Here is a 16,114-nt window from a genome sequence, read left to right as displayed (position 1 = left end):
TAAGGCACTTGACTGCTAACCAGAAGGCTGGTGGTTCAAACCCACCAGCCACTCCTCAGAAGGAAGGTTGGGCAATCTACTTCTGTAGAGATACTGCCTCAGAGACACAAGGAGGGGCTGCTATGAGTCGGGTCCAACTCCACGGCACATAACAGGCATTATTATCAGTATCTTTCTAAATCTGGTCTTCATTTTAACATAAACTTACAGATATGTTTTTAATGTATGCATGCATACATAAAAATATACAAATCATAAAAACTTATTCTAATGATAAAGAACAGTTAGATGACATTGGCCTTTTGTCAGTTGTGGTTATAACTCCACTTATGGAAGGTTCTGGATCATCTATGTTATCCCTGGGCATGAGGATATTGTTTCTAGTTAGAAAATTAGTGAGAGTTGTTTGTCTGTTCATTTTTTCTCTTTGTATAATACACTGTAACATCCTGCTGCTTCCCGAATCTGCCTATCAACTTTAGCAAAGTGATCAGCATTTGGGTCCATGTTTTCAAGGAACTGATGCCCCTGATTTAGCTTAGAAAACTCCAGCTAATCCTTTTACTATAAAAATTTTGGCAAGTTCTTTATTTCCTCTTCCTTATTATTTCTTCTTATTATTATAAATCTTTATTATTTCCTTCTTCTTCAGCTTTTATTTCCATTTCAATATATATTAAGTCCTGATCTGCCAGTTCTCCTTCTTCATGATCTATGAACTATTCCACATTGGCAATATCAAGTTCTAAACTCGGCGTTCTTGCCATATGGACAATTTTTCCACCAATCTCTTCCATCATATTATCCTGATCAAATGTTTGGAGTATGTTCACAAAACTCAGGAATTTTTTCCATACCCTCTACATGCATTTTTCTGTAACTTCCTCCCAGGAAGATGTAATGTTCCAGATACAATGATGGTCATAAGTACAGTCCATTGTAACTGGAATACATTGTAAATTGGGGACTACCTGTACTTCATATCTTGTTTATGGCTGAATAATATCCTATAGTATGGATATGCCATATTTTGTTTTATCCATTCATCAGGTGATAGACATTTTGGGTTGTTTCCATTTCTTGACTATGATGAATAATGCTGTTGTGACTATTTCTGTATAAGTTTTTATATAAACAGTTTTAAATACTCTTGATTTTATATCTAGGACTGGAATTGCTGTGTCATAGGGTAAGTCTATGCTTACATTTTTGAGGAATCATAAAACTGTTTTCTACAGAGGCAACATCATTTTGTATTCCCACTGACAATGTATAAAAGCTCTAATTTCTCCACATCCTCACTAACACTTTTTATTGCCTTCCCCACCCTTTATTTATTTGATAACCATTCAAGTGGATATGAGGTGGTATGTTGTTATAGTTTTGACTCACATTTCCTTAATGACTAACATTTTGAACCAAATAGTTGAAAATTAGAAAAGGAATGTGGCAGGGTTGTTAGCCTTTCACCTTACTTATTCAATCTGTATGCTGAACAAATAATCCGAGAAACTAGACTATATGAAAAGGAATTGCAGTGTAGTAAATTACTTAGGAGCTCTGGTAGCGTAGTGCCTAAGGCACTTGACTGCTAACCAGAAGGCTGGCAGTTCAAAACCACCAGCCACTCCTCAGAAGGAAGGTTGGGCAATCTACTTCCGTAGTGATACTGCCTCGGAAACCCAAGGAGGGGTCGCTATGAGTTGGAGGCGACTCGATGGCACATAACAACAAAACAACAACAAATTACTTAGTGTGGCTTGTCTAGCCATCAGTCTTTGTAAACTCCGTGGTGGAATTTGCTCTGAGCAACTGAGGAGCTCCTAACTGTAAAAGTTATCCACCTGGGGTATTTTTGTTGGGAGTGGCACTGGAGCAATGTTCTGGGAAATTCTCAGGTGCTTAGAATTCTGATGTTATGATTGCCTAGTTTGGCCACTCTGTCAGCCTCAAAAGGAGGCCTCCTAGAGGCAGAACTCTCTCTGACTGCTGGCTGAGGAAGATGTGCTGCTGAAAGAGACACACGCTGCTGGGAAAGAGATGCAAGAGACACGCATTGCTGAGTGAGACACCGAGGGACACTCAGTGTTGGGAGAGAGACTGTGGCCTGGGAGAGAAACTGAGCATTTTTCCTGAACTTGAATTATAGCCTGATGCTTCCCTAATAAATCCCATAATCTGTGAGTTCTGTGTAGCCACTTGCAGCGAATGATCGGACCCAGGAGAGAGGTGGTGGATGCTTTGGGAGGAACAGTTGGTGAAAGGGCTGGAGAGAGGCAGCATGTCTGGACTCACAGTAATGGGCCTTGGGCTACTGATAGTGATTCTTTCTTCCTCTTGTGGGGTTAGAGGCGGTCAGAACATGTGGCCTCCTTGTCCTTTTTGCAGGAATGCAACATCAGGATTGGAGGAAGACTCATTAACAACCTGTGATACCCAGATAATACAGCCTTGCTTGCCCAAAATGAAGATAGTTTAGACACCATTTACTGATGAAGATCAGAAACTGCAGCCTTCAGTATGGATTATGCTTGAATGTGAAAATGAAAATCCTCACAACTGGATTGAGATAGAAACATCACAATAAATGGAGAAAAAAAAAGTTGTCAGTGATTTCCTTATACTTGGATCAATGTCCATGAAAGTAGCAGTCAGGAAATCAAACCACATACCATATTGGGCAAACCTGCTGCAAAATGCTTCTTTAACATTTTAAAAAGCAGGGATGTCACTTTGATTATTAATATGCACTTGACTCAAGCCATGGTCTTTTCAGTTGCCTCATGAACATGCAAATCTTGGACAGTGGAAAAGGATAACAGAACAAGAATTGATACATTCAAATTTGCTGTTTATCTGAAATTCAAATTTGACTGCAAACCAGAAGGCTGGTGCTTTAAACCCACCAGCCACTCCTCGGAAGGATGATTGGGCAATCTGCTCATGTAGTGATACTGTCTCGGAAACCCAAGGAGGGGTGGCTATGAGTCGGATCTGACTTGATGGCAGTGAGTTTTTTTTTTTTTTTCTTTATATATTCTCCAGCAATCATAGCTGAGTTAGTAAGGATTGACTAACAGTTATACTTTTATATTCTGTTGATTTACAATATATTGCCATTCCTGAAGGGCTTAAGTATGGTTTTGTAGCATATTTCCAGTTCATTACAATTTTAGACTCTGACTTGGTAACAAATGAATGTTTTGGACAAGATTCAGATCCACGCACTGGCAGGCCACACCCTCTTGCTTCCTTTGATCCTGATGTTAATTCTTTTCTTCACCCATTTTTGCGCTACATACTCCATTTCTATTTTTAACTCCTCCACGTTATTTCTTGCCGTTTTATTCCGTCTTTTCCCTTAGGACCCACTAAGAACTGTTACAGAAACCCCATCTTCTTCCCGGAAAGTGCTTTCAAAGAGTGTCCCCTGCCCGGAAATGTAACACATATGACTCCGGAAATGGGGTGGAGGCGGAGAGCCAAAGTTTACCTCAGGCTTAGGTTAAGTGGTTGGTCACCAGGAAGTAGGTGCAAACTCTAAAGTGAAAAAACAAAAAAGAATTTCTGCCAAGAGTCACCACCCCCAAGATAAATCACATGGTTCCTTATGTCTCCTCCTGGGACTCTGCAGGCAAACTGGTGCCTTCCTGCCACCCAGTGAAGTCCGCCAGGTCTGAGTCAGAGGTGACACTTGGCCTTCAACACCACCCTTATAGTCTCCACCAGGGAATTTGGACTCCCAAAATGTCTATTTGTGGTCCCTTGGCCTAGATTTCAAACATTCTGAAATAACAGCATTGTTTAACCACACCCCATAACTGCAAGCCCATTATTAACCAGAATATGTTTTATGGGTTTCAGATTTTTTTTCCAAATTTTTTTTTTGTAGCTTTTGTTTTATCCAATATGATTTTGTTCTTCTGATTACATAAGTACTGCATATTGTAGAAATTCTGAAAAAACAATTTTGTAGTTAAAGAAATAACTGGCCCACATCCCTATTTCTAGACACTTGGCTTAGGGTTGGATTTTTTTCTGCGAATCCTCTTCTCTCACCTGTGTATACAGAGGAAATTTGGAGAAGGATGTGAAGGAGAGATTGGTGAGATTTATGGAGGGAACAATAAGGAAAAGAACTTGGAAAAGAGTGAATGTGTTTAAAGGAGATTTGCAGGAAACTTTGCTGGACAAGGTGTCAATGACCCTTTCTTTGGATTTGCACCAAAAAATGCCATATAATCTATATTATATGTGTATGCTTTTGGAGTTGGATTTATAGTGGGTGAAGGGCATAAAAGACACACTGAAATTAGCCTCAAGGCAAGAGCAGGGTTCCTCAGGTTACAAAATGAAAAGTACGGAGTTTTTTGTTTTTGTTAAATCACGTGTCCCTTCTTCTATAGCAAGGGTTGGCAAGCTTTTTCTTTAAAGGTCCAGATGGTAAATATCTTTAGCTTTTCCAGCCATACATGGTGTCTATTGTCTCTGTTACATATTCTTCTAAATAGCATTTTACAGCTTTTTAAAAACATAAGAAGCATTTTTAGCTCAGGCAGTTCAAAAATGGGCCATGGTTTGCCAACTCCTGATCCACAAGTCACTCTTGTTAATGTTTTGGAACATAACCTATCACCATTTTGTCTATTCGTTTTTCTTATATATACATATATATATAGTTCAACTTTTTTACAGAATTCTTAGTTATACCCAGCTTTACGTACTGTTGTGTAACCAGCTTTTTTTCCCCTTAAACGTAACACTATACTTTCATCATTTCCACGTCACAATATATAATATACAGTTTTGTACTTTCGTAACATACACTTCAATGTGTGTTACACAGTTTTAGGCCTCTACTAATTATTTGCCTATTATTTGCCTTCTAGGTTGTTACTAGTTTTTTACCCCTAAAATTGATACACAAGAACAACTTGTGCATCCAAATCTGAGAGCACCTAGTGGTAACCCCAGATGTTGCTGAGGATGTGGAAAACTGATGTCTTATATATTGCCAGTGGAAATGTAAAATGATACAGCCACTCTGAAAAACATTTTGACATTTTCTTAAAAAGATAACTATGCAGCTACCACATGACTTAGTAATTACACTCATAGGCAGTTATGACAGAGAAATGAAATCTTTGCTCACACAAGAACCTGTGTACATGAATGTTCAGTGCAGTTTCTTTGTAGTGACTCAAAAATAGCAACAACTTAGATATCCTCCAGTGAGTGAATGGATGAAGAAATTGTGGTCCATCCATGTGTTCTTGTTAGGTACCATTGAGTTGATTTTGACTCATTAAGACCCCATGTCACAGAGTAGAACTGCCCCATAGGGTTTTCTAGGCTATAATCTCTATGGTAGCAAATTGCCTGATGTTTTTCCTACAAGCTACTATGTGGGTTTGAACCACCATGGAATATTATTCAGTAGTACAAAGGAATGAACTATTAATACATGTAAAAATTTAGATGGACTTCAAAGGAATTATGCTGAGTGAAAAAAGCCAATCCCAAAATGTTATATACCGTGTGATTCCATTTATATAACAGTCTCAAAATGACAAAATTATAGAGAAGGAAAACAAATTAGTGACTGCCCGGGCTTAGTAGGCAGGTGGGTGTGACTGTACGGGAGCAGCATGAGCAAGATCTTTGTGATGACAGGACAGATCTATATCTTTTTTTTTTTAAGAAACCAACCAAAAACTAAACTCATTGCTGAGTCGATTCCAACTCATAGCAATTACCATAGTTTTAGGCTTCTACAGAGTGGCTGGTGGGTTCGAACCACTGACTTTTTAGTTAGCAGCCAAATGCTTTCATCACACCCCCACCAGAGCTCCTTAAAGAAACCAAGGGAGGGGAGAATTTAAGTAAGTTAAGGCTAACTATATTGAGTGCTTGCATAGTCAGTAAGATGAAGCCCAACTTCCCGCCCCCCCCCCACTTCCATTCCTCCCTTCCCATAACCCCTAGTAACCAGGAATCTTTTATCTCTATTCTAAATATTTCATACATGGGGACAGTGATGATTCAGTGGTAGACTTCTTGCCTTCTGTGTGTGAGACTGGGTTTGATTCCTGGCCACTGTACCTACCACACAGCTACCTCCTGTGTCACTGGAGGCTTGTGTGTTGTTATAATGCTAAACAGGTTTTGGTAGAACTTCCAGACTAAGATGGACTAGGAAGAAAGGTCTTGTGAATCAGGCAGTGAAAACCTTATGGATCACGATGGTCCGATCTGCACCCAGTCATGGGGATGGCAGAGGACCAGGCAGCATTTTGTTCCATTGTGCATGGGGTTGCTGTGAATTGCTGGCCAACTCTATGGGAGCTAGTGACAACAAGATGTCTCATAGAAATAGGAATAATACAATATTTGTGCTTCTCTGACTTACTTCACTTAACATAATGTTTTCAAAGTTCATCCAGGTGATGACATATATCAGAACATCATTTCTCTTTTTGGCTGATAATACTGGATTATGTCTATGTACCAATTTTGTTTATGCATTCATTTGTTAATGAGCACTTGGGTTGTTCCCATCAAGTTCTATATCTTGATTGTGGAGGTGGTTACAGAAAGCTACTGCAAAAAGGACAAGGAGGCCACATGTTCTGACCTCCTCTAATCCCACAAGAGGAAGACAGAATTACTATCAATAGCCCAAGGCCTATTCCTGAGATGCTAGACATGCTGCCTCCCTCCAGTCTTTTCTCCAGCCGTTCCTCCCAAAGCACCCACCACCTCTTTCCTGGGTTCGATAATTCGCTGCAGTGGCCACACAGAGCTCACAGATTATGAGGTTTATTAGGGAAGCACCACAGGCTACAATTCAGGTTCAGGGAAAAAATGCTCAGTCTCTCTCCCAGCCCACCGTCCCTCAGCCAGCAGTCTCTCACAGTCTCTTTCCCAGCAGTGCTGGTCCCTCAGTGTCTCACTCAGCAATGCGTGTCTCTTGCATCTCTTTCCCAGCAAACACCCATGTCTCTTTCAGCAGCACGTCTTCCTCCACCAGCAGTCAGAGAGCATTCTGCCTCTAGGAGGCCTCCTTTTGAGCCCGGCAGGGTGGTCAAACTAGCCAATCATAGCATCAGAACTCTAAGCACCTGAGAGAGAGTGGGCACCTCCCAGAACATTGTTTTGTGCCACTCCCAACAGAAATACTCCAGGTGGACACCTTCAGCAATCAGGAGCTCCTCAGTTGCTCATAGCAAATCCCATCTTGGAGTTTACAAAGACTTATGGGTAGAAAAGCCACACTAAGTAATTTACTACACTGCAGCTACACATGTAGTAAAATTTTATAGAACTATGTACATAAATAAAAGGAGCTCTGGTGGCGTCGTGCCTAAGGCATTTGACTGCTAACTAGAAGGTTGTCTGTTCGAACCCACCAGCCACTCCACAGAAGGAAGACTGGGCAATCTGCTTCCATAAAGGTTTACTACCTTGGAAATCCAAAGGGGATCACTATGAGTTGAAATCGATTTGATGGCAGTGAGTTTGGTTTTTGGTTTATATACACAAGTAAGTGCTTGTAAAACAATCTGACCATGGACTGTAAATTGTGTCAGTGTCAGTTTCCTGATTTTGATATCCTGCTGTGGGTATGTGAGATATTACCATTGATGGGAGATACTACCATTGATAGAGGCTGGGTGAAAGATGCGTGAGACCTCCTCGTACTTTATTTTTTTCCTAAAACAACCACTTATATTTTAACCTATAATTATTTCAGAATAAAAAGTTTTTAAAAAATTCACGTGAATGAACAACTTTTACATCCAAATTTGGAAACACCTCAGTTGTTTTTATGATAAGCTGGACTTGAAGAATTTGTACAACCAGAATTGCTATTCAAAGGATATGAGCATTTAAAAATTGATTTTATGTTGTGCTATTCACAAGTATTACACCATTTTGCATGTCTGTAGCTTATATGAAACTGCATTCCCCTCTTTCATCCTTATGTGTTTTAAATGTGAAACATGCCAAGAACAATAATGATTATTTCAACACAGTGACATGGGGCAGGGGAGTGAAGTAGGTAGGAGCCCTGAACACCTCTTCACTGCTGAGTGTATGTGAGCAGAGGCAGCATCCCATTCCCACTGCTGTTGAGTTGATTCTGACTCATGGCAACTCCGCAGGACAGAGTAGAACTGCCCCATAAGGTTTCCAAGTTGTAATCTTGATAGAATCACACTGCCACATCTTTCTCCCACAGAGCAGCTGGTGGGTTCAAACCACTGACCTTTTATTTAGTAGCTGAGCACCTAACCACTATGCCACCTAACCCAAAACCCACTGCCATCAAGTCAAATCCAACTCATAGCCACCCTATGAGTTCTACAGAGTAGAACTGCCCCATAGGGTTTCTGAGGCTATAAATGTGTATGAAAGCAGACTGTTTCATCTTTCTACTGTAGAGTGGCCAGTGAGTTTGAACCACTGACTTTCGGTTAGCAGCTAAATGCTTTAACCACTGCACAACCAGGGCTCCTTAAATGCATCATAGAGTCAGACATATCCCACACAGTGATTTTCTTAGGGAAGTCCATAAAGACTAGGTAGTGTTCCATTGATCACCTCAAGTTTGTAAATACTCGGGTCCTCTGTGTATCCAGCGCCATTTTCTTTCAGTAACCATGAAAAGGTTTCATGTGAAGACATACTAATAATCTTAGTGTGTCATCTAGAAACAGGTTAAAGTATAATCATTTCATAGCTTGAGCTATCATTTAAAAAAAAAAAAAGGGAAAAAAACTGGTTTATAGTTATATTGTAGATATCAGCTTTATATGGAACAATGGGGGGTGGGAGTGGGCAGAAAATCACCAGAAGGAGGGAAAATAAAGAGAAATGAAGGGAAAATCCTGTATGAATAGCACAATGGAGCTTGCCTTCCTTTCAGGCTGTGAAATCTGCCACATGATCTCCCAGTGCTTGGGTAGTGGGAGTGTCGGGGCTCTGACAGGTACTCAGCTCCAACCCTTTCTGGATGGGCTACAAGAGGCAGCAGGTTGATGTGGTTTGCTATAGGCTGTGAGTTTGTAGGCCTTGTGTGCATTCCCCGTTCAGATCCTTGATTGTGGTGCAAAATCTGGGTTTATCATGGAGAATCATGTCAAATTGCAGATGCCTATTAGAAGAGAGGTCTGTGGAACAGGTTAAATAAGGAAGCACAGAATGTTCCAGGGTGGGGGGAGAGGCTACTTTGTTTTATAGTATAATGATAATTATTTGCTCTGATACCCGCCACAGTGAGAACACATACTTCACACACTCCTCAGAGGTTCAATTCTTGCTCGAGTAGCATGAGTAACACACCGTAATGCTGATGGAAAAATTGTGTGTACCCTAAAAGGAAGCAGGTACTTCCCCTCTATGGAGAGGAAGGGCCACCTGCACCGAATGCATGCATGCCCCATGTCTGCCATTCCCAGCACCTTACTAATGCTTAGTCTACCTTGTTATTCTTCGTTCAGGTGGAGGAAGTTGATGTACTGAGTAATGGCTCACTCATGGTTTTTAACACTTCTGCTTTGCCACATCTGTATCAAATCGAGCAGCTGCAAGCCCTGGCTAACTACAGCATTGGTGTTTCCTGCATGAACGAAGTAGGCTGGTCTGCAGTGAGCCCTTGGGTTCTGGCCAGCACGACTGAAGGAGGTAATTCTGAGTTCAGAATGAATGTTACCCTGATGGCAAGTGATTAAACAAACCCTTCCGAGTGGCCTAATTTAGAGTTCAAACTTTGTTCTGTTTGTTTTTTGTTTCTAGAGGACAATGTTATTTAGTGGCCAGTGAAAACGGGAGAGTATATTTACTAATATACTTTAGAAAGGTTTCATGGCAAACTTATACTTTCAGTGTATAAGTAATATTTTCTTTGACATAGGAAAATGTTAATAGTAGCATACTTTTTAAAGCACATATTCTTTTTAATTAAAATACATAGAAGTTTTTACTCCTAGCATCAAAGTCAAGAAAATTAATGAAGATGAAGCTGGCTAACCTTCATCAGGCACCAGCTGTGTACCAAAGACCATATTAGATGCTTTATTTGCATTATTTCGTTAGATCTTCCCAGAACCCTATGAAGTTGATAGCAATATCTTTAGATTATCCTGCTCAGAGCACTTTTTTTTTAACATGTTTAATCTTTAAGCAATATTCTGAGTTGCTTTTCATTTCTGAGATTTTTCCTCTTCAAGGTAATACTAGAATGAAAATTACAGTTCCATTCAATTTGAATAGCACAGTTGCCATTTTCATAGGCTAGATTACTCAGAACCTCTTTCCTGCTCTTATCTTTATATATGACTAGTGCTGTAGTTCTAACACAGACGATGGGACAGGTCGGATTGGAAAGTTATAAAATAGTCTCTCTTCCCAAAAGAAAAAGAAAAGCCTTTGAAAATTAATCCTATTATGCTATGTTCTAATTTTTTTTATTTTAAATACATTTTCTTGAAATATATTTATGTACAGTGAAATACACAAAACTAAAGTGACTTAGGTTAATGCACTTTTTTGCAGTGTTTCCTTCCCTCCTATGTTTTCATTTTTATTCAGTTCAAAATACTTTCTAATTTCTGTTTTGATTTTTTTCCTTTGACCTATGAGTTATTTAAATGTGTAACTTAATTTCCAGATATTTTTTAATTTTCCAGTGATCTTTGTATTATTAATTTCTGTATGTATTTTGTATAATTTTAATCCTTTTAAATTTATCAAGACTTGTTTTATGGCTCGGAATACTGTCTATTTTGGAAATGTTCTGTGTCCACTTGAAGAGAATGTGTATCGTGTTAGTTTAAGTTGGTTGACAGTGTTTTTCAAATCTGTGCTCTTATTGATTCTTTGCCTACTTGGTTTCTTAACTACGTAGAGGTAGGTATTGAAACTTGCAGTTAAAATTTTGTATATACCTATTTTTATCTGTAGTTCTACCAGTTTTTGCTTCAAATATCTTGAAGTTCTATTATTTTGTGGACTAATATTTAATATTGTTTTGTCCTCCTGATAACTTGACCCCTTTATCATTATGAAATGCCCTTCTTTATCTTTGACAATACTCTTTACTCTGAAATCTACTTTGTCTGATATAAACATAGCCACTTAGGTTTATTTTTGCACATTGTTACTTTTAACTTATTTATGTCTCTATATTTAATCCTCACATTGTAATTTTCACCCATTTTTTCATTTTTCATGTTGCTACTTAAACTTTCTGACCATATGGAATATAGTTATAACTTGTGATGTCCTTGTACGCTAATTCAACGTCTGTGTTATTTCTAGGGTGATTTCAGTTGAATAATTTATAGTCCCATTATAGGTGATAATGTCTGGTTTCCTTTTGTATGCCTAATAATCTTTTATTGGATTTTAGACATTGTGAATTTTACCTTGTTGAGCGCTAGATTTTTTCTTTTTTTTTTTAAGCATTGAGCTTTGTTCTGGGATACTTGGGAACGGTTTGATCCTTTTGTATCTTTTAGGATTTTTTAGGCAGGATCAGAGCAATGCTTAAGTCCAAGACACCTCCATAATTCTTTGGGAGAATCAGCTGGCTTAGTTAATTATATCTTCTTCAGCTTTTTCTCACCTTTCAAAAATGCATTGGAAATTCTTCTTCCACAGTTGACTCTTCTTTGTCAGTTTATAGTTTTTCTTAATTTGTTACTGTTTCAGGAAAACTAAACATAAATACACGTTGAATCTGCCATATTTATCCATAAATTGGACAGCAGATTAAGTATGTGAGTGATTTGATAGATACAGCTTTAGTTGTATAATATTTCCTAAACTGAAATTCATCTAACTTCATGGTTACTGCCCCTGGAATCAGCAGAGGCAGGGAGGTTTACAGTGTCCTTTTGTTTTTCTTTCAGGAGTCTTTCACAGTTGACTTCTCACTGCCTGTGAGTTTATAGGTTTTGTCTTTTATTTTTTTAATTTGTTGCTGTTGAGTCGATTTCAACTCCCAGCAACCCTACAGGAAGAGTAGAACTGCCCCATAGGGTTTCCAAGGCTATCATCTTTACAGAAGCAGACTGCCTCATCTTTTTCCTGTGGAGTAGGTGGTGGGTTCCAATGCCACCCTTTCAATTAGAAGCCAAGCACTTAACCACTGTACTGACAGGGCTCCTACTGTCATTTTAATGGGTTAGATTATATATTGAGAGTGGGTTAAATTATACATCAGAAATATGTAATTACTGAACACAAATCCCAGTAATAGTTTAATGCATATTATTCCAATTTTCTTTTTTCTATATATAATACTTTATTGTTTTTAAAATGAATTATCGATACATACTTTTTTATAATTTGATTTTTTTTTTCTCCATCACATAGTTTTTCATTTCAGTACACATGCCAGTACCAGTACCAATCGCTCTTAGTTGATTCCAACTCTTGGTGGCCTTATATGTTTTCAGAGTAGCTCTATGTTCTATAGAGTTTTCAATAGTTAATTGTTCAGAAGTAGATCACCAGGCCTTTCTTCTGAAGAGCCTTTGGGTGGATTTGAACTTCTAACCTTCCATTTAGCAGCTGAGCACACTAACCATTTGTACCACCCAGGGGCTCTATCAATATACATAAAAAACAAACAAACAAACAAACAAAACTCACTGCCATCAGGTAAACCTAATTCTTTTCAGCAACTGGGTAGTAAATATTCTGTCAGATAAAGGTGTCAAAACGTGTATTATGATTATTGATTGAGCATCATGTTTATTCCTTTTTCATCACTATTAGGCTGCAATGAAATAACAAGAGCTGCAAGAGTTTTCTAGGATAAATTCCAAGAAGTAACAATACTTGGTCAAAGGGTGTATGATTTTCAGTTTTTTTAAATATACTCAAGTATCCTCTTCCCAAAAAGGACTACAGTAATAACTTTGCCTTGTTCCCCAAATTACTATATGTATAATACATGCACACATATTTTTAATTTATTGACTAATTAATCAGTTTATCTTAAGACTTCAGTAGCCTGTTAAAAGCTTATTTTTAAAAACCCATTTTGTAACTCAGTGCTCTTTAATTAAAAGGGGGGGTCTGCTATAAGTTCTGTATCATTCGAGTCCTTTTCATAGAACATTTGAAAACTAAACACCTGTACCCCAAGAAGAGAAGGAATCTATGTGTGCTTTTCTTTGTGACTCCTTGGTTTTCTCTTTTTTTCTTTTCTAGCCCCATCAGTAGCACCTTTGAACGTCACTGTGTTTCTGAATGAATCTAATAATAATGTGGATGTCACATGGGTCAAACCTCCAATTAAGCGGCAGGATGGGAAACTGATGGGCTACCGGATATCCCACATATGGCAGAGTGCAGAGATTTCTGTAAGTCTCAACCCTAAAACGTTGTGCTTAGTTGTCTCTTTTTGATCTGCCAGCTTACTACTGTTTTAGAAGCTTTCATTTTGCTTGAAAAGACCTGATATTATTGAGTTTTGTGAGATACCTTTCAGTGAGAGTAGTGAAAATTAGAAGTGACTTAGTATTTATAAAATTCCAAGGAGTTTTTGGGATTTTCCTCCCTCCCTCATTCATCCTTTCATTCATTTGTTCAATAAATATATATAGAACTCATTCTAGGGGCAAGACCCTCTGCTATTCTCTGATTTTAGCTTTCAGGGAGCTTAGGACCTCGTAGGAAGAGAGTGTGGGCTATCCATAGCATAACATCAAGGAGATACAAGGCTTAGCAGTTGGGCAATTCCTCTTGGAAGTTTCAGGGAACTTTTTTCTCAAGAAGATTGTCAAAGATGAACCCCACCCTCATAGAAGATGGCAAGCAGAACCAGACTCCAGTGAAGACGCCTAATTGAGTGAGCAGGTAGGCTCTCCACAGCTTCACAGGAGCCAAAAGTAGACATGAGACTCGATGGACCAGAGCAGTTTATTGCTCACAGCAGGAGCATCAGCCTAGTAGCACAGGTGCCCCTGATGTGACACAATGGGCCCAATTAGTGGGTTGCACAGCTGAAGGACCCAAGATCAAGGGCTCAGCACCTTTTGTGGTGAGCAGCAAACAAGCCCATCCCCTGCTCCACAGCAATTATGCTGTGACCACCTTGAAGTGCTTTATTGCCTATGTGTCCAGCCCCAGTAATGGCTCAGGGTCAGAAGTTTGTTAGTCTTTGTGGTTTGGCATGCTCAGCAAGGACATATGCAGATACCCATGGCTGGTGGGAGACTGTCTCCACCCACAAAGGTGGTACTTGATCTGGGCCTGGAATGATTTTGACAGATGAAGATTGAAGAGAGTCAGGTAGGAAAAAATAACATGAAGAAAGGCATGATGTGACAGCTTTGGGGGAATTATAACTTGCCTGAAGGCCTGGAACTTGAAGTCTTTTAAAAAGACGTGATATGAGGTGAAGCTGAATCGTAAAATTGTGGCCCCAGCATGCAGGGCCCTGAAATTTAGGCCAATGTGTCAGATTGAATTTGGTATAGATAGCAAGGGAACCTAGGAAAATTTTGAAACCCAGGAGTACAATTTGAGAGTTACATATTATGAAGAGGGAGCTCTAGTGGCATAGTGCCTAAGGCATTTGACTGCTAACCAGAAGGCTAGTGGTTCAAATTCACCAGCCACTCCTCAGAAGGAAGATTGGGCAGTCTACTTCTGTAAAGATACTGCTTCAGAAACCCAAGGAAGGGTCGCTATGAGTCGAATCAATTCGATGGCAGTGAGTTTGGTTTTTGAGTTTTGGTATATTATGAAGATGGCTTGCATTATTATTCTTTTACAAATAAGAAAATTGAGTTTATTGGTTTAAGTCATCTTCAAATCTGCCACTAGAGCCTACTGCTAAAGAACTCTGGGCCACAAACACTGGCCAAGTAACTCAGCAGTGGCTCCTGGCTGCTCTTTCCAGGAAAAGAGTTGCCATCAAGTTGATTCTGACTCGTTGCAGCTACGTGTATGTCAGAGTAAGATTTTCAATGGCTGTTAACAAGCACACCAACCATTTTCACCACCATGTGACTCCCTGGCTACTTTATAGGAAGGCTATATTGCTCATTAAGAATGTGTAGAATATTTGGCAAGTAGTGACTAGGATCTTAAAAGTTTGCAAGGGGCCATCTAGATGCAAGGATGGGTCTCTCCTCATCTAAAACAAAGAAGAATGAAGGAAACCAAAGATGCAAGGAAATAATTAGTCCAAGAGATCCTCAGTGTATATGACTATGAAACCAGAAGAACTAGATGGTGCCCAACTATCACTGTCAACCACTTAGAGGGGGATATATGTAGGAGATTCTGTATAGCATTGGAGAACAATGTGGAACAAAACTCAAAATCATAAAAAAAAAAAAGACCAAGTTTACTGGTCTGATAGAGCCTTGTGAAACCCCTGAGACTATGACTATGGCCCCTAACTGCCCTTTAGGTCTAGAATTGAACCTACCCTTGTGGCTTAGAGCTGAACCAAAAACAGGCATATGAGCTGAACATTTATATTAGGTAGATATACTCCCTGGTGAGATCAATCATGGGAGAATAGAAAGGCTGTGTATGCACAGGGAGACAGCTCTGGGGCAGGAGTGCATGGGAGGGAAGGACACAGGGAAGAGGTGGCTATGGGGAGGAAGAGAGCTGTTGCATTATGGGAAATTACAGTCAATGTCATGAGACAAAATGTATGTGAACTGTGAAGATGAATTTGCTTTGTAAACTTTCACCCAAATCACAATAAAAATTATTTAAAAAAAAAAAAAAAGGAATGAGTAGAATACTAGAAGGGAAGCACTGGTTGTGAAAGGAACACAAGGGCATTGTGAAGGGCACACTCAGCACTGAAGATGACCCCACTCTCTCCCCCTAAAACTCTATTGACATCACTGATAGAAATTAGCCAAGAACTTTTTGTTCAGCTCTTTCTTAGATTACTTACTTCCACACCTTAAGGCCATGGATAAAATGGTCATTTAAGAGACAATTAGTTTAGGGCTTTTATACTTCTTTAGTATAGGGGGATATTGTTGTTGTTGTTGTTTGCCGTCGAGTCAGCCCCGACTCATAGCGACCCCTCCTTGGGTTTCCGAGGCAGTATCACTACGGAAGTAGG

General features: G+C 39.3%; 1 protein-coding gene across 1 annotated transcript in view; it reads left to right on the top strand.

The window, feature by feature from the left end:
* Nucleotides 1-16,114, top strand: part of MERTK (MER proto-oncogene, tyrosine kinase) — a 180,971-nt gene that overhangs the window by 119,783 nt on the left and 45,074 nt on the right. The window contains exons 7-8 of the mRNA XM_007959410.2: nucleotides 9,504-9,687; nucleotides 13,225-13,376. Of these exons, the coding sequence (XP_007957601.2) occupies nucleotides 9,504-9,687; nucleotides 13,225-13,376 (336 nt within the window). The remainder of the gene's footprint in view (nucleotides 1-9,503; nucleotides 9,688-13,224; nucleotides 13,377-16,114) is intronic.

Source organism: Orycteropus afer, unplaced genomic scaffold, assembly GCF_000298275.1.
Source record: "Orycteropus afer afer isolate SDZICR_OR568_19922 unplaced genomic scaffold, OryAfe1.0 scaffold00017, whole genome shotgun sequence".
NCBI lineage: Eukaryota > Metazoa > Chordata > Mammalia > Tubulidentata > Orycteropodidae > Orycteropus > Orycteropus afer.
This window is presented reverse-complemented; position numbering and strand designations above follow the sequence as displayed.